At 40.0% G+C, this 19089-nt stretch overlaps 1 protein-coding gene across 3 annotated transcripts in view; it reads right to left on the minus strand.

The window, feature by feature from the left end:
* Positions 1–11006: 11006 nt before the first annotated feature.
* Positions 11007–19089, minus strand: part of CHL1 (cell adhesion molecule L1 like) — a 55789-nt gene continuing 47706 nt past the window's right edge. For 2 of the 3 annotated variants that reach the window (XM_075513711.1, XM_075513710.1), the window contains 4 exons: positions 14882–15043; positions 14070–14201; positions 13142–13214; positions 11007–11223 (listed from right to left, as the gene is read on the minus strand). In XM_075513711.1, coding sequence (XP_075369826.1) covers positions 11007–11223; positions 13142–13214; positions 14070–14201; positions 14882–15043 — 584 coding nt within the window. The remainder of the gene's footprint in view (positions 11224–13141; positions 13215–14069; positions 14202–14881; positions 15044–19089) is intronic. The other variant, XM_075513712.1, reaches the window with a different exon arrangement.

The raw sequence follows: 19089 nt of genomic DNA on the forward strand, positions 1-19089 counted from the left end.
TGGCTGTGGATGTCACGAACACCGTATTTCTTTTCTTCCATTCCCCCAAAAAAGCCCTGGTCATTTTGTGTGGAAAGTCTCTCTTATAATAATGATCCTAGAAAATAGACATTCCTCTCTCTACCTTCCTCGCATTAGAAAGTGTGGGCACAACAGAGTCTATGGGACCTATACCTGACTCTTTTTCTCCTGGAAGGAAATCAAAAGACTGCGCGGAGCAGTGCCCCAGCCCCGATGGGAACGGCTTGGTTGAGGAGCACTGGGGACGTAGCGGCCCAACCACACCGCTCAGAAATAGCCAACGTGCTGTCTTTTGTCAGAAAACAGCTGTGGGGTATGCCACTCCAGGAAAGCTCAGTCCCTTGCCCAAGATTAGTGTCACTAAAGGTTGAAACTAAGAAAAAGCACAAACCCAGTCAATACTTTCTCATCAAAAACCTCATCAACGCATCTATATACGCTGGTTAAAATGAGACGCAGCGAGAACTGATAGAAAGGGATAAAGATAAGAAATATTTAGCGACATTCTTGGCACTTTCTTCAACTGGCTGGGTAACTGAAATACCTTAAAAAAAAAAAAAAGAGACATGATGCTTTAAGACTAATTGAACCAATAATCAAAGGCTGCCTCTAATTCCTGGACTAGGAGGTCAATTACTGAAATAAATTTGACAGCAGATAGATGGTAACAGTGTGCAATTACCATTTAAAGACTTGATAATTATGGCAAGAATTAGTCTGTATTTTCAACTGCAGCAAAATCCATCAATTTTTAGTAGTTATTATCTTGATTATAAGAAGAAACGGATTCAGCTACATCTTGTCAAACTGACAGAAACCTGAAAATACAATGGGCGCCGATAACAGGCTGATGAAACGAGCCAGTTGAGCTTAAAGTTTCCTTTCCTTAAGTGGAAACTTAAATTGCAGATGTGAGAAAATTTTAATGTTCAGAACATTTGGCAAGGAGAGACATAGACAAATTTAAACTCATAAATAATAGGACTGACAAATGCATATTTTTATGAGGTTTGCCAAAATTAATGAAAACATGGGCTTCTCATTCAGACATTTAAACTCTCAATTTTGAACATCAGAGTCAGGCACAGAGACACAATCTTGCATATTTAAAGAGTTACTGTGCTTTTCTTCCATTCCCCACCGCTTTTTGAACCTTTCGGTTCACGCTTGCAGAACTCCACAAGGCTGGTGAGTAGGTCTTTTTTATTTATTTATTTATTTTAAAATACGTCTTTTTAAAAAAATCTGAAATCTCAAATTCTCAGTAAATCACAGATTGAGCTTGCTGACCTTTCTTCCTTGGGGTGGACTGTATTTCCCCCCCCCCTTGAAACAATCTGAAAAGGTCTGTTAAGGTCTCGCTGTTATTCATAAGTCTGCAGTCCTGGGACTCCAGGAGCTGGGAGGTTCAGAAAAGTCAGAATCAGGTAAACCCACAGAGACCCCGCTGCCCTGCGAGAATGAATAGCCACGCAGGGCAGCAGCAGCACTGCCGAGCCTAGCAGAGCTCAGCACTAACTACATGCAGAAAGAGCCAGAAAAACGCGTAAAACACGGCAGCTAAGAGGCATTGTGACAGCAACCACGACGTCATTAAGAATTATCTCATCTGCATACTTGGAATGGTTAAAAAATGCAATCAAAAAAAAAAAAAGGTAAACAGTTTAAGTAAAAATCTTTCAAGAAACATATTGAGAAAAATGAAAATCCTTAGTAAGTGATGGATATGGGAAAGGAAAAAAACCAAACATTTTTCAGCAAAAAAGTCCTCTCTCCCCCCAAATTGTGACAAAAAAAATCAGTTAAGTTACTCCTGATGAAGAAACAATGAAAACAAGTGCCTTTAGTAGCTGCCGTGATGCTTCCCCCCTCTACCTCGCAATGCTCCTCAAAACCACCGATCCAGAGCTATTCCCCCTGCTCTTGTCATTGCCACTTTCAGATCCCTTTGCTGACGCTACTCTTTGCAACAATTTTTTTTCTCAAGAACTTCTTTTTTAAAGTTTTTTTTACATTAGGCGAATTAGTGCGTCAAATGATCTGATTCCGCTGCACTTTATGTATATTTATTTACTTAGTGGCCTCTTGGTTCCATGCTGAGTTTGGAAAAAAGTACTCTTTTTAAAATTATAAATCATTAACCAGAACTCCTGCTCTGTTGGAAGTTGCTACTCCACGGTCAGTCTAAATAGCCCAGTTTTAAACTTTTTTAAACTTAAAAAACAAAACAAAAACACACCAAAAAAAAGCCTGGAACAGTTCAGACATCTTGACCCATGGCAGTTTCAAAATCCCAGGTGCATCTGTAAGTGGAACACACCTTCCACCCTAAAGAGATGAGGGAGGTCACAGGCAGTAAGAAAAACGCATAGTGAGGAAGAAGCATCAATACAGCACCGATGCAAACAGGCTGGAAGTTTTCCAAGCCCAGGGACCAGGGACTTGAGGCATCAACATAGACAGATCCTCATAGAGGGTCAAGAGGAAGAAGGAAAGAACAAAGTTGGCGAGGGAGAGGCAGCCCTGCTGCCTCAGGGATAACGACAAACCTGTTTCAGAAGAAACACAGAAGACCAACCACATCATCCAGCCAGGAGAAAGGGGAAAACCCCGCAGCGCAAGCTGTAAACCAGCCCTAGAGCGGCAAAGCCCTCTGGTAGGGATCACAGCCCCGTAAGTCTCCCCAGCACGGTCTCCTGACCTTCCCACGTTGCTGTTTCAGGTAAAAGCAGTAACAAACCCATTTTCCCAGCACTGGTATGCTCCCACCTGGGTGTCTGGGTCACCTCCCCACAGCCATAGGACTTCCTGCAGCTCCAGCTCCATCCCCAGCCCAGCAAACACATGGGAGATGTGGCCTCACCTCGCAGTCCTGCTCTCATGCAATGAGCTGTAACACCGCTGCAGTGCTTTCTCATCCATCAAGAGGTGATGAAAACACTTTGCAGTCATAAAGGTATCTGCATCCCAGGTTGGAAGGAAAGGCTACTGATTTGTTACCAGGATAATTAGTAAAGAAGTACCACCTGTACATCATTTCCTTCAGGAGGAGCAACTGAAAGTGAGCCAGTTCTTATTCTGGCTAAATGCAGGTTGTCTGCAGGCATGTGCACAGCACGTAACCCCCAGGAGATGCTGAGCAGAGGCAGGGGTTCCCTGCTCGCCCTGTGCCAGCCATAGCTGGCCATCGCTTTGCATCTTCCCACTTCTCCTCGCACCTACTCGTATCTATTCCTTCTCACCTCTATCCCAGGTGAAGAGTAGCTGTCAAAGCCACCAGTTTCCAGAGGTTTCAGTCAATAAGAGTACTGCAAACATGCTGAAAAAGCATAGCAACACAAAGCCATGGAACTCCAAAACAAGACCATTTTGTCAAGGAAAAAAACCAAACAAAACATACTGCTGTACGTATTCTGTTTTGAAATGTTCCTGTCCTGATGTCCCACGTAAACGGGGAGGACCATGCTGCAACCCCCAAGCTGGGCTGGATATGCAGCCTAGCAGTATAAACTCTCCAGGCAATTTTTTTGTAAAGGCAGAGCGTTGTGGTCCTGCACGGGGCAGCAACGTCTCCTGCGCCTAGAGATGCTCCACAAAAGGAAGAAGCACAGCAGGAATTGCCAGCTGCGCACTGCGTGGCCAGGCAGTGGGGCAGGGTGGTTTTTTTACAGAAATACCCATATCTCTAGGCAGTGATGGGGTGGGACAGCTCTTCTATGCAGGTTTAGCCACATCAAATGGGCATGTGGCCTCAGTGACGCCATCAGGGCCTCGAGCATGGCAAAAACAATGCACAGGTCTTGTTAAATAAAGCTTATAAATCTGCAGAGCTTACACATTTCCAACGAGTGAGACTGCTGGTATTTCCACTGGGCGACTGACTGACTTCTCTGCATTTCAAGCCTATTAACAGATGGTAAAAGTCCAAAAGTGATGACATTTCATTGTAATACTGAAGAACAGAATTAAATATTTGAACATTAGAAAAAATGCTCTGCCCCCAAAATAGTGCCAATAATGCCAACTTGGTATTAAAAGCAAAATATCAAATAAAGGTATATTGGTCCCATACTTTCTGCTTAAACTTTTGCTCGGGGATTTGTCAGCTGGGTGTCAGCAGAAGTCGTGGGATGTGGTGAGCCGGGATCTGCAGCCCATGCACCTGATGGTGGCAGCAGCATCTTTGTTCTCACTCCAGTGAAGCACATGATTGTAAGACTTTTTCTCTCCATTATGGTATTGAGAAAAGTGTAAATCTCATTATTCCAGAATATGAACAATAATAAAAAAAACTTGGGATGCCCTTGATGCCTTCTTGAAAGGCGAATGCTAGTTAGCACAGTCCTACTTGTTTCTGCATTTGCACTGAATGTATTCAAGAGTTTCTGCAGGTGAAGAATGCATTAGAAAAGTCCTGAAACCGTCCTGCTAAAGTAAAATAGCTAAAAACACGAGGAAAAAATAAAACCATGTATGAGAGCGTTTCTCGCACTGAGACACAGAAAACAAGCCAGCGTTGGAAGCCAGAGATTATTCTCTACGTGAGCAGTTTATGTCTCACACTTCAGCACTGCCTAGATCTTTCAAATTTCTGTTAAATACCTTTTTTTTTTAAAAAAAAATGGACTTTGCAGCTATATCAGCTGCCATGGATCTCTCTGCTGACTGCTAATGAGTCCTCAGTAGTGGCAGTTTTCCTGGTTTGGGTATCGGACAGGTGTACCCGTGTGCATCGCACAGGCCCTGCCTGGTTAACCGTTCTCCATGGACAGGCAGAGTAGAATGAAAGAAATCATATAACACTGAGTATCGCGGGGGGGAGACAGAATCACCAGATTAATACTCAGTAACAAAAGAACGGAGGTATTTTGGTCTTTCCCTATTTTCCTTGGCAAACAAAGAACATTTGTTATATTTCTCTATAATGAACACGTATAGATTTCAGACTTTTAGCATAAGTGTAGTTTTCCCTAACTAAGGGATAAGAAGAAAAGAATGAGTATTACTGGGTTTCTAGGTGCCTGGATATTTATAAAATCACCATTATTCTGGTGATCTTTAATGAAGAGGAGTAGAAATTCACCCTGGTAATCTTTATAGTTGTATTCTACCACGTATAACTAGATCAGCTCCTTTCACCTGTGTTCATGCCTGGTATGTTGACCTTTCATCTTCCATTTCATGGCTAAGTGTATTTTAATACTGGATAATGTTATTATTGCAGGTATTTCACATGCCACTTAGCTTAAAGCTCTGTGTGCTTGGGAGGTTATGTGATGTTAACCAACAAAATCAAAATATATAAAGCATGTTATAGATGCTAACACTATAGGATGATAGTTTGATCAGGAAATGATCATACGAGGAAATAAATGAGGCATGTGAATTCAGGGTGTTTGCAGTTCAGGCTCATCCCTGCTTTGGTGTAGATCATATCTAGATGGTTGTTTGTCCGTGGTGTCCGACAGCCCCAGCGAAAGCCAAGGGTGGCTCGACCTCAGTGCGGGGCCAAGAAAACCTACCACAGACCACAGGCTAGAGAGGGCTATGAATGACAATTAAAACAAATTCCCAGCAAAGAAAGGGTATCAGGAGAAACAAAACCAAACCAGAACAAAAGAAAAACTTGCTGATTACAGCTAAGACTTTTGAGGATTACATCAAGTCAAACTTTTATTAGCAAAGTTGTATTTCATGTAAAATGAAAATATCTTTTAAAACCATACGTGCACATATGCATGATACAAACAGCAACTACAGTACAACACGTTTCTCTAAATTTTAATAAATGCACACTAACATTTAGCTCAAAAGTAACATTGTAACGGTGACACCACATTTGCTTTGATCTTTTCTCATGAAATTACAAAGTATCTTGTTCAAAGTAATAATAATAATAAAAAACGAAACAGACAGTATGCTTTGGCTCAAACCCACCTACTGGTTCCTGCCTGAAAACTGAAGCAATCAGTGCAGATCACTTGAAACTTTTACATAAAAGATACGGAGCTGCAATGTAAACATGTACTGGTACTCCAACATGGTTTAGACGCCTTATTTTGAACTACTAAACATTAACAGAGATGCAGCTGAGGGCTTGATCCATTGTCAAACAAAGGAAATTCTCTTGCCATGAAGAGTTTCCTTTCTTTATATCCCTTCTTAAAGGTATGTAAAATAATCTAGATTTACCACTCATCTGCAAAATAATGACTATAAAAATTATGCTGAGATTTCCTTTCAGAAGTGTGCAAGGATCAGTGAATGTTACTCTAACTTTAGTTGACAGAACTGCATGTGTAATTACTGTTAAAAACCCCACTTTTGTATATAGAAAGATTGTGCTAGTATTTGTTTTCATCTCAAAAATAGTATCGGCCTGAAAAGTTCTATTAAATCCTCTCATGCATTGGATCCGACACATTCAGTCAATGGAAGTAGTTATATGAAAAAGAGCTAGTCATTAAAATTTGTGTAATAAGAACACAACAGAACAAATATCATAAATCATTAAATGATATGCTAATTAGATCCATTTAAAACTTGAGTTACAAAGAAGGTTTTTTAATTTATTATACATGTGCACACATTTTTATCCAGAGGGGAAAGTAATTTTCTGATTTGGTTCCTAATTCTGCTCTTCCTAACGATCCAGCCCCAGAAGGGCTTCGATACACAGTCCTGTAGCATTAGACTTGCTGAAGAGCAGAGTCAAGCGCGAGGATTTCTTGAGACTGGGACTCCAAATTTTGCCAGAGAATGAAGCTGGGGCCATTCCTACAAGTTCTTGATTGTGCAATTACATTATTTTTTTTTTTTTTAAATAAAAACTTAGGTCTGAGATTGTAATCCATACCAAATCAATGGTACGCTGCTCTGTGAACGCAAATGGCTCACGTGCATGGGAGCTAGCACACGGGAGATTTTTCCCATTAGTTGGGAAGAGCTGATTTTATTTGCTTAATCTTACGTACAGTCAAAACTGCACAGCTTTTTGAGAAACATCCATCCCTCTTTTGTTCCAGAGGAGGCTGCTTAAATCCGCAAGCCAGGATTCCTGGGGCCAGGGAAATGTCTCCTCCTTGCCGGATGAAATTGCAAGCCGGGGTGACTGAGATATCGAATCCAAAAGTGTCATTTCCCCTCTCAGACTTGTATTGCCAACAAAATGTAATCGCGTATCGTAACCAAATGTAGCCAAACTAACAGCCATGGCACTAGGTAATTAATAATTCCCTATCCAACAGGGATGCTCACACGGCTGGCTGTCCCTGACTCCCTCCTCTCAGCAGGCAGTCTGAAATTCCCTTCTAGGTACTAATTAATGAAATCACCACAAATTTCCATCAACTAATCTTAATAAATACTCCTGGCCAGAGTAAAAAAAAAAAGTTATTTGATTTAATGGACTGTTTCAGAACTGCAGTACAGTTGGTGATACTTTTTATTCAGCCTACATGGCCACACTTCCTCTCACCTGTAACAGACTGCCCCAGATAAAAAATGCAGCGACAATGACAAAAAACTACTCAGGAAAATGTGAGCTTGCTCTGTTAGTTTACTTTTGAAAGCAAATCTCTCAAAAACCATGAGTGTCCTGCACTTTCCAAGGTACACTGTACGAGTGGTACCCTTACAATAGAAAACAAAAGACCAATGGGGAAAAAAAAGGAAAAGAAATGATTGGGAAAGAGAAAAAAGCTCAGGTGAGTGAGATTCCCTGGGAGTTTTAGACATTTGTTTAATATTCATTGAGTATATTCCTCAAAAGTCAGTGCGCACTGTACAAATTCCATTGCACATCTTTTTGTCACTGTATGATTTTTAGGCCCTGAGGCATCATGAAACACCAACATTAAGATTTAAGGATCTGAATTAAAATTTTAATAGAAAAAGCACTCATACCGGCACAGATGAGTAGCACATCACAGGAATGTCATAAACATCTCTTAGCAGCAACAGAGCAAGTGACAGCACAGGGGATTTATATTCATTATTCGATAATTTGACACTCACTAATATGATTTGAAATTTGTGTCTGTTTAACATAGGCATTTTCTGGGACAATGAGTCTAGTTGATCTGCAGCGACCCAAAGTACAAGAAAATGGATGACGGTGTGTCTGCCGATGGGTCGCATCCAGCCTCACCCACGTGCGCCTGCCCAAAGCTCTGCCCTCGGTAGTGACCCTGCGGCTGGCAGACCTCTGCCGGGCTCCGGTACAGCCCTTCCCCAGCCCTCGCACAGGGAGGCTAGCGAGGCTTTTGGGGGACTCCGCCCTGATTTTGTTCCCTAGTTTTGTTTTCTTTCAAAGATCGCCTTTGACCAAGGACACTTCCTCACTGCCCCTCCAGGAATAATGACCGAGGATTTTGTTACCTTATGGAGGCTGGGGAGGTGCTAAGGCAGCATCTCCCCAGCAATCTGAGATCTATCACCCCTCAAAATGCTGGAGAGAGCTGTAACTTTGGTATGGGAAAACTGGTGATTCAGGGTTTCTCCAAGTACTGGGGAAAGCTGCAAGTGGCCCTGCTTTGGCCACTAGAGATTCCCAGCAGCTGGGAGATACAAGATTAGGGCACTAGCTTTAATACTCATGAAGTGTCAGCAGAAATATCTCCATTTAAAACACAAAACATTTCAATGAAAATGACTGAGAAAACAAAACAACACTGGCCTGCAACTGGCGTTGCAGCAGCATGCGCTAGCGCGGACAATTGCTAAAGGAAATACATTAAAACCAGCCCGAAGCTTGCAACAAGGGTTGTCACAAGCCCAGTCAGTTCTTAGACTTCATCTGGTTTGGGCTGCGGCAGAGAGGAGTCAGCAGATAAAGATCCTGGTGGGAAATGTCTCTGTTGACAAGATGCCAGTTTTCACATTTCTCCAATTATGCACTCCCTTCTTTTAAAATTAGTATTTTTTAAAAACCAATGGAAACGACTTTGGACTTTTTCAGCATTTGGATTGAGAGAAATACAGAAAATAAAACTTTATAAATAATAAAATCAAGTTCTTCACACCACGGGGTCACTGACACGGAGTGGGGTGATTTTTGACTCAGGGCAGATTTCCATTCATCCTTTTACACTCACACACACGGTGCCACTGGGGGTTTCGGGCTGGCTGCTTGGGGTTTGCTTTTCCCAAATAGAGGCTAGATGAAAGGTCCTTACAAGCAAAAATAATACAAAAAAGAGGAACAGATATGCAGAAGTATCAAGCCCCAAAGGTCTCTTTACTGCTTTCAGAAATCAATGAGCACAACTGAGAATTCAGGCGCCCTGGTGAGGAGCCCAAGCGTAAGGGGAGCTGAGGACGAGCCATGGGCTTTCTACCGGTAACAACCTGCATTTCTGTGGGCAACTAACGGGTCTTAATTGTAGGCATTACTGGAAACTCGTAACCATGTGAGTAATTCTTGCTTCCTCTCTTTCTTCCATTGAAGTAATGGAGACCATGAAGGACCCATTGGGGATATTTGCCTAATTACTACCACGATGCAAAATGGCTTTTAGAACCTATTCCTCCTGCAGTAACTATTTAAAAATACTATAATTGAAGTGACAGTCATTTGTAAGTGCAAGAAGAAATGAAGCCACATTGATACTCTACTCAAATAAGCATATTCAAAAATACAAATGCTTTTAAAGAAATTCAGGAGATTCCAATACAAAAAGACCAAAAAAATGTGCTGTACAGCTTTGCTGAGTTAGTGTTGGAGAGGCAAAGAAAAGAACCAGATTTAAACCAGCATTCAGTAAACAAAACATAACAGAAACTATACCATAATATTTTGTCTTTGCTTTCGTTTTTGTTTATTCAACAACGAATAGCTTGAAAATAAATGATCTTTTGAAAGTCAGGTAGGTCTATTTTATGTGATACTAGAAAGATGTGAGATTTATATGACTGGTATACACACAACTCCTTCTGAAAACTAGTTTTGCTGGTCCAAACTCATATTGAGAAGCAATTCTATTCGTTCCTACACAGCTATACAGACTCATGCTAGCAACATGTCTCAGTTCAAAATAAAACGAGGCTGATTTTTACTTGTGTCAATATTAATATCATATGTACAACGTCTCCATGAAATGTATGCTAGCGCACAAATATACAGATATGAGACAGACAACAAGCATTTTGCTTAGAAATGCAGCTTGCAGAGACTCGGGAAAACAAAGTAAGATACTTTCTAATGATGGTGGATGGGAACCCTGTTTTGCCTTGCCACAGGAAAGATACTGCAGCTTAACTTATTTAAGGAAATAGTGCCAGCTACTGGACAGAAGATTCATCCACAAGGCCAGAGCTTTGTCTTTTAAGAGCAATTTTTCTGTGGATGACGTTGCATCTCTAAGTATTGGTAACTGCAGTCAGCTGTAACCACTAAAATAATTTTAGAGTTATCATAAGCAAAGGAGTTTATTTCTTTATGAAAAATTATACAATATATAGAATATATTTCTCCAGTATTTTAAATTATCATTTTTCTCGGTAGGATGCATTGTGTCACTTTGCAGAGTAACCTGTTGGTTTTGTTTGATTTTTTTGTTGTGTTATAACCTTTGCAATGCCGAGGTCACCATACATGAGGGAATACTACATATAAATGTATGTACAAAGTGACAACAGCCATACAAGAAAAAAAATACTATACAGAGAAACATATTCCAAACCTAAGAAACACACGGAGTAGCAGTTAACTATACAGGTGTAACACTGAGAAATTCTGTTTTGGTAAGACTGAGTAAAACACTTTGTATAGTAAAGAATTATTTGTTTTGTTTTAATTAGAAGAAAACACCTAGACGTTAGGATGGAAAATCATCTTTTAGTGGCAGTGACTTGTTTTTATATTACCTGGATGTCAGGTTCCTGACTGGCTCAATTGGCAACGTGTTTCCAATCACATATGGTAACTGTGGAGTACTGATCAAGATAAATATCACAATTAAACATGAATCATTCTTGCTAATATTTTAGGCGTGGAGAGGAAAAGTCGCCGTAGAACTCCCAGTGCTTTCCACTGATCCTTTTTCCTTAGATCCAGAATAAGCTCCAATAAATGAACCATCTTCATTGAACATCCCATGCTCCCCTTCTCCATAATCTACCAGACTATCAGCACTTTCGGTGGCTTTAATGTCCCCGTTAATTGACTGGAGGCTGCCTTTCAGCGGCTTTTCATCGCTGTCACTACAAAACAAAGAAATGCCTTTCCAAAAATCTAGCTTTTAATTGCAAGCATGGAAACTGCTCTTTTATTGTGAAAGAAAGCAGCAGGAGGGAAGAGCAAGGGAAACATTTCTGTGTGGGTTGTACATTGAGAATGATCTGACCCCGTGAGTCCGGCTTCATCCGGTGCACCTCAAACAGGTCATCTACACGGACCTGAATTCCCCACATATATGATTTTGTGATTATTACAACAATGGAATTGGTTAAAAAGGCAAACATCAATGAAAACTACACGTGTGTTTTGTTTTTTTCCCCTTTTTGCCTTGGACAGACAGAAGAATGGACAGAAAATGAAGGGGGAAGAAAAGGAAGAAGCAAATGCTGGAAAGGATTTGAGGGATCCGTTCCAGCGATCAGTGCTGGTGTCACATCTTCAGCACCTTACAGAAAGAGACATTCTCATTTTACAAAACAGTGGGCAATATTCAGGGCCTATTTCTTTCACTTTTCTTTTGAGGTGGGTGGGTGAACTGACGTTAAGTTGTGGGATGAGGCATAAGCTGTAGGTTATATCTCACTGCTTTGTGAGCATTTGTTTGATTTTAGATGACTAACAAAGGGGATTTTTTCCCTTTTTCCATTTGTTCTGCTGTTATCTCACTGTAATTGATGGAGTTTCTCTCTGCTAAAGGGGAGGAACAGGGAAAAATGAAAGCAGAATCAGAGTGTCTGTATCTGCTCATGTGCAGTCTATTTTCAATGGCAATTTCATGAAAAAGGACAGATCCACCATCAAAATTCAGGAAGAAAAGGTAATTCCACTGGCCATTCCTCCTCATGGTACCGCAGAAGAACCACCAAAACAACCTGACTTCTGGCTGAACATGACATTTGGGGGAACATAGATCAAAAGATTATAAAAAACCCCCAAATCAGGCCTCTAAACTAGGTACATAATTACTCAATTATGGTCCTTGCTAATGCCAATTCAGTGTCAAAGCTTAGTAATGTCATCTGAGGAAGGACAGAGAAATGCACCTGAACTTCACCTCTTCAGCATATAATCAATAACGCGTATAATCAATGCAGTAAAAATATTTGCTACTTTTCTGTACATGGCATTTCTGTTTATAAAAAAGACAAGTGTGGAGTTTGGGGGGAAAGGAGGGGGTCAAAGTTATTAACCTCAGGACTTTCTTACCTTTCTAAATATTTGTCCCATTAGAAAGCATTAAAAATTAAATAAAGATGAAATTATGCAGAAAAAACACCCCTATTCCAGTACAAATAATGTAGTATATATAAGTGGGATTTCAACAGAAATTTGACGCCTTTAAGGCAAGAGACACCAGTTTTCCAGCATGGTTTTTATAATGATGTATTTTTCTCCATACCACAGTTATATAATATTGCAAGCTTTAGTTATTTTAAACCAGCCAAAGTGATCATTTCAGTTCTCCTACAGAAACTTTTGCAGTGAGGTTTGTTTGGGTTTTTGCCATCTCTTACTGTATTTCAAACTTTTCTTACTTTTCTTCCACAAAATGAACATTTCCCATATTACACAATTTTGTCCTGACTGGGTTTCAGAAATCCACTGAAGACATAAAAGTCTTTCTATTGACTTCAATGGACATTACAGCAGGAACCCAAATTATCATATATATTTACACTATTCATACAATGCTAAATAAAAAAAAACAAGTGAAAAGTAACCACTGACACATCAACGTTTACTTATATCCCAACTTGGATGCATTTAAGTATACTGGATATACCTTTATATTCCTACTATTATCCACTCCTATGAGGTTTGCTTTGAAAATGAAAAATAGTGTTAATTGCATGCTATAAAAATGTCCTAAATAATGATGTCATCTGGAAACAAACAAAACCCCAACAAACACAAACGCTTGTCAAAGCAGGTCCTATTTACCTATATTCCCCAAAGATTTCATCTTTTATTGATTGAGCTTCGGGATCTGGATGCAAATCTTCTTTTTCTTTCACTGTACAAATAAAATAAAGCACAGATCTGTATGCCATGTTCTGCTGTGGACTTTTTCTTTTTGCAGGCGCAATGGGAAAACCGCCTGTCATCACCTACAGCCTAACCTGGAGGGCAGCAGCTCGCACTGAATGTCTGGCCGGACACAACCAGCATGCTTCCATCAAGGGTTTGGTGCCATTCCCTAATTTTTAAGAAAGCTAGCAAGTGTTTATAGAATCATAAAGTGGTTTGGGTTGGAAGGGACCTTTAAAGATCATCTAGTCCAACCCCCCTACAATGAGCAGGGACATCTTCAACTAGGTCAGGTTGCTCAGAGCCCCATCCAACCTGACCTTGAACGTTTCCAGCAGTGGGGCATCTACCAGCTCCCTGGGCAACCAGATTTATACTTAAATATTTATACTTAAATCCTCACTTGTTGTTTTGAAAATTACAGAATTGCTTTTAGTAAAACATTGTATTGTTAAGCAGTTTGGCTACCCGTGGAAATTCCGTCACTTAGTATGTCAAGTGGCAGTTAGCAGGTGGAAAGTGAGCAGGTAGCCCTGCCAATGGAGGCTCAGAGGTGCGGCTGGTGAAGGACCTTGGCTCTACAGGTGGATTAAATACTGGAAGATTCAATGAGCGCTATCAAAGGCCTTAGCAAGATCTCTGACCAGCACACAGCGCTATCTCACCCAGAGAGCACAGTTTCACTTATAGTCATTAGAATCCATTCTGCGGATATTTATCAAAAGCTACAAATCCTAATTGGATGTTTCTGCTTGCGGCTTTGCAGCCACCAGAGACAAAAGTCTGAAGGATGCTTGTTATTAACATGTGAACATGGCGAAAGGACAATAAATCCATTTACCTGAATATTTTCCTCCTTTATTTCTTCTGACAAAGCAAATAGTTAGCAGCAGTAGGGTGAGCAAAGCGATCGCACACATCAGTCCAATAAACCACCCCTGGGTGGAAATTCCATCGTAAATGCCAGCATAGGCTTTGTGAAACAGGAGAGCAGTAAAAAAAAAGAAAATTAATCAGAGGAAAAGGGCATCACCCTACTATAACATGAATACATAACATTTTCTTCAGTGAATCTTAATTGAATCAGACTATCACTACTTATTGTGTTCAACTTAAAGAAATGCAAGACAGAAATACGTCCAGAGCGTGACATTTTTAGACTTAAGGGGAATGTGCAGTCTACAAGGCACAACACAGACATTTTGGAAAGGTAATTCTGAGAGAGTAGTTGACTCAAAGGATTAATGCCAAACAGGAAAGCTGAACAGAGAATTGTTACGTCTCTCATGCAAAAGCAGTTTTGCAAAGGAAATAGAGTTAAAAGTGCACCCAATACATGCAAACCACTGGACTGGCACACTTAAAATGGAATATATCACAGCACTACCCTTTCAAAATCGCATAGGAGGGAAAACTGTTTTGTAAAGTTTGTAATCGTTCCAGGCTATTGTGCGTCAAGTAAAGCATAAGACTCAGCCGAGAACCATGGATGAGTTTATGCTCCCATGGGATTCAAATGCAAGGGTCAACTTAAAAATCACAGAACAAAATTATGACTTTGGTACACTTTCACTGCACAATGTAAGATGTAACCTCAACATTTATTTACATTCAAAATAAATCTTTATCACCTTGAAGGTTTTTATGTCTCACCTCTCCCCCTTGTCTCAATTACATCTTCAAAAATGCTATTGTTATCAACCCAATTCTTAGTCACTAGACGAACTGTATATTCAGTTCCAGGCTCAAGTGCCTCAATGGGGTGAAACTTTTGGGTGGGGTTTACTGCTTCTGAAATCTTGCCGATCCCTTTACCTATGGAATGTACATATTCAAGTCATATTGATTAATTGTATTCATTGAACAAAAGGCCCATGAAATGCACAGTTACAAATAAAGTAGGTAACACACAAATATGACACACAAGGATTTTTAACATTTGTCATCAGATAATCTGGTTTGCAAAAGCAGGCAGTAAAGTAAAAAACATTCTCCCTATTTGATATTTAATATTCCATCAGATAAAATAAACAGCAGACTGAAGTAATCCTGATGTTTATGAAAGGGTTTGTACATTTCCCAGGATGAAAGTTAATATTGATGGGGGATTATGGATCTGCTTTAACTAATGCGTGCTTAAAAAAATTACAACTTGAAAATGGGCTTGCTTTGTATAGATAATCTGGGGTTTGATGCTTCTCCCATTGAACTGAACTCAGCAGGGAAGCACAGACAGCTTGTTATCTGGCAATGGATTCTTACGTGTCTCATGGAAAAAATTAACACTGGGATTTGTACTCATTTCTCTCCTGACACTGATTTTCCATGTCCTTTTAAATTCCACAATGCCTGCACAACGCACTGTTTTAGATATAGCTGAAGTTTGCTTTTAAATTTATATTTAGGCATTTAAATTTTCCTGATGAGTTTAATATTCGATTATGACGTAGAAGGGAAATTCCAGTAGCCCTAGTTTTAGAGCCTTTTTACTTGCCAAACACCTACTGTAATTTCTGTCTGCATTAAGATTGCAGGGTATTAAATAAGCTTTTTTAAAGTAGCATTTGTGTATAACAGAAAAAAGGACATCTACAGAGGTTAGCAGTCACTGCCTGAACATGAAAAGCCTGTTCATACAAGCAAATTCAGGACTGCAGGTTGACATGGGGGATCTCTCTAGCCAACCAATGGGTACAACACAGGGCTGTGCCTGCCCTTGGTGGCAGGAGAGACATTTTGGGGGGCTGCACTTAATAAATGTAACTCTTTAATTGTGTTTAGTTGCCTAATTTGCCTGCTTTATCCAAAGTTGTCTAAACTAAGGATTGAGCGCACAGTATAATGTGAAAACTACTTGACCAATTAGCACTGACAGTAAAACAATACTCGTTACTACTTAAGCTAGTAAACAAGCAAAACAAGAACTAGTAAAAAAGCAAAGCAAGAAGCTTTCAGACATTAAGGCTTAGTTGACAGCTGAAGGGGAAAAAAAAGATTAAGACGAATCAAGAACAATCAAAGGAGCAGTTCAAGGTAAGTTTTCCAAGGCAACTATACATGTATTACAATAAGCAGTTAAATTAGTAGACCATTGGGACCCAGAAAGAACACATACAGCTGAAATACTGCTGATACTGAAGCACAGCTTATTAGCATAAATTAATCCATCTATCGGTAATTTTTGCTAAGTGAAATATGTGAAACTGAGCTATAATTTTTAATCAAACTGCAAGATAAGCAACAGGGTACCACAGGTATATTTTACTTACATGTTCTAAAATCAAGACATCAGAAAAAAGTATTTAATGGAAACACTATCCATAAAGTAACAAGAATGAATGTGAACCTTAAATCCATAAAGCATTAAATACCGTGTACACTTATGCATGACACGATAACCACATGCTCCAGCTTGCACACAACACAGGTCTCCTTAGGAAGCCTTTCTCCTGAACTCCTAGTAGGCAAAATGCTTAACCCTGAGCTCAGTGGTAGCCCACTGCTGTGGTTCGTTGTGCATTTTCTGAAACCAACTTAACCAGTCCGTATCTGTCACCTATTTATTTCCAGCTTGTGCCAGCCTCTTCTTTTTGAACGGTCAGCTCCTTACAGAAGCAGAAAGGGGGAACTGATACGGCTGAAAAATAACCCCTTTTTCTGCCAGGTTATTGCTCAGCCAGATCAGCCGCTCCGGCCGGCCAGCCATGCCGCTGCCCCGGCACACCGAGCAGCGCCGGGCTGGGACGCACGTACCGGAATGAGGGTCTGAGTCCAACCTGACCTGGGACTCGGGATTTACCATTGGATCTCCAGGCTGTTTAACATCACCTATCCCAAAACACTAAACAATTTTTTTTCTTTAAAACTCGGTACAGGTGTCCAGTGAGGGGTGATTATGAGGTTTCTTTCCATGCGATTTCTTTCTGGTCTGTGTTACACACTGAATATAGCACCTACAGAGAAGAAAGCATTGCTAATTGGGGCAAGTTTGGTGGTTGGAATAGAAAAAGCAGTGTGGCATCCTGAAAAATAAAAGCGAAGATATACAGATAAGCAAAAGCTCAACATACTGAAAGGTCAGTGAGCTGCAGAAATTAGCTTTAGAAAATTGAAAGCAGTTGGGTTAGGTTTTTAATCTACAATAAGGGAAAAGAAACATTAGTAATAAAGGCATATCACCAGCACTTCTCATCTTCCCCCACTATTTATCAGCCATACCTTGGGACTCGCATGAACATTAAACACTGAACTGCAATTTTACAATATTCCTACCGGGCTTCAAGATTTATGAGAACAACAGAACACACATTTTTTATACAAGCTTACGGTATAAAGGGAAAAACAATATAAACTGCCCCCAAAGACTTACAAGAGTGCTAGTTCTCCAAAAGTTAGCACATCTGTTATAAAACATACTTATATAAAAAAGCTGCCAGCCTAATAGCTAAATACTAATTGTGGGCAACATCTTAATTTATAACCATACCTGTCTAAATACATCTGCTGCAATAAATGGAAAGTTGAACTTTCATTAGTTTTCCCCTACTGCCTGGCTTTTAAAAGTGTATAAATATGCATCACAAGTACCCTTCATCTTCTGGGGTTTTTTAGTGCAGGAGGTAATTCATGCTAAACTGGGAATATTTTAAGATATAGAGATTAGTAAACCTGCTGTATGTAAAGTCTACTGAGACGAATTTATAGGTGAGTTACTGATCAGCTATTTGTACTGATTGTCATTTGTAGGAGAAATCTGAGCTCGGACAAGACAGGTTATAGCTTTTTCATCACTTGCTGCTTCTCTTGAGCTCTCTGTGTTGGCTGCCCTGGGGCAGGCTGATAGAAGAGGAAAAATTAAAAAAAAAAAAATAGCAAAGACAAACAGTTCATCACAAATTTGCTTGAAGTACTCCAAGACTGATATATTTAGCACATTATATTTAACGTGCCTATTTTTCTTTCTCAGAATGACAGGGGTTTGAAACAGTGATGCATCACATATTCCTTTTCCCATCCCGGCTGTGTGCAGCACCCGGGCTGGCAGGACGGTTCGCTGCCTGTCATTAGCAACAGGGTTTGATGGGCTACAGGTCCCCCGGCCGGAGAAGAGGCACAGAGTGGAGTGGCATAACTGACAGAAAAAGAAACTTTTCACCAAGATTTCATCAGATTCTTTTGATTGTGAGCAAACAGGGTATATTTGGGGGGTTTGCTGGTAACAATACCAGTGGTTACATATGGCTAAGGCAGTTGTATTTTTCCTTTTTCACTGTGCCTGTGGCAAAAGAGAACTAAAACCATATGTTTTGTTACAAATGGTTACTCTCCTCGTCTTATGGTGTGTCATGAAGATTAGTACCCTCCGGATAAGATTTTCAAAAAGCCTATGGGAGTTACGTGCCAATTGCCATTGAAATATAATGAAACTGGTGAACTTCTATTCTCCGGCTTCTCTGAAAAATAAAACTACAGTTGTACGGCTTCCTCTGGATGAATTTTTCATTAAGGCTTGAATTTCTGGACACACAGTAATCATTCTCAACATGTAATATGTGTTTAGTAATCCTCAAGAAACACTGGTAACTCTAGATGAAAAGAAGCTTTGTGTTAAAGAAGGACTGCTATATTAAATTAATTTTTTCACTTATGAAAGAACATTATTTCGTGTTATGCTTCTGAGGGCTAATGATCATTGGGAAATCGACATTTTCAAGGGGAAAATTAATTAGTTTGTAGGTCATTTAAGAAACACTGCCTAAAAATGGAAAATTAGAGATAAAACTCATTTTCTAAAGACAGCATACCTTCTTCTGTGGAATGAAACCAAGATAAAGCCACAAAAATTAATCCATTGTTTATTT

The sequence above is a fragment of the Mycteria americana genome, chromosome 11 (assembly GCF_035582795.1).
Source record: "Mycteria americana isolate JAX WOST 10 ecotype Jacksonville Zoo and Gardens chromosome 11, USCA_MyAme_1.0, whole genome shotgun sequence".
Taxonomy (NCBI): Eukaryota; Metazoa; Chordata; class Aves; order Ciconiiformes; family Ciconiidae; genus Mycteria; species Mycteria americana.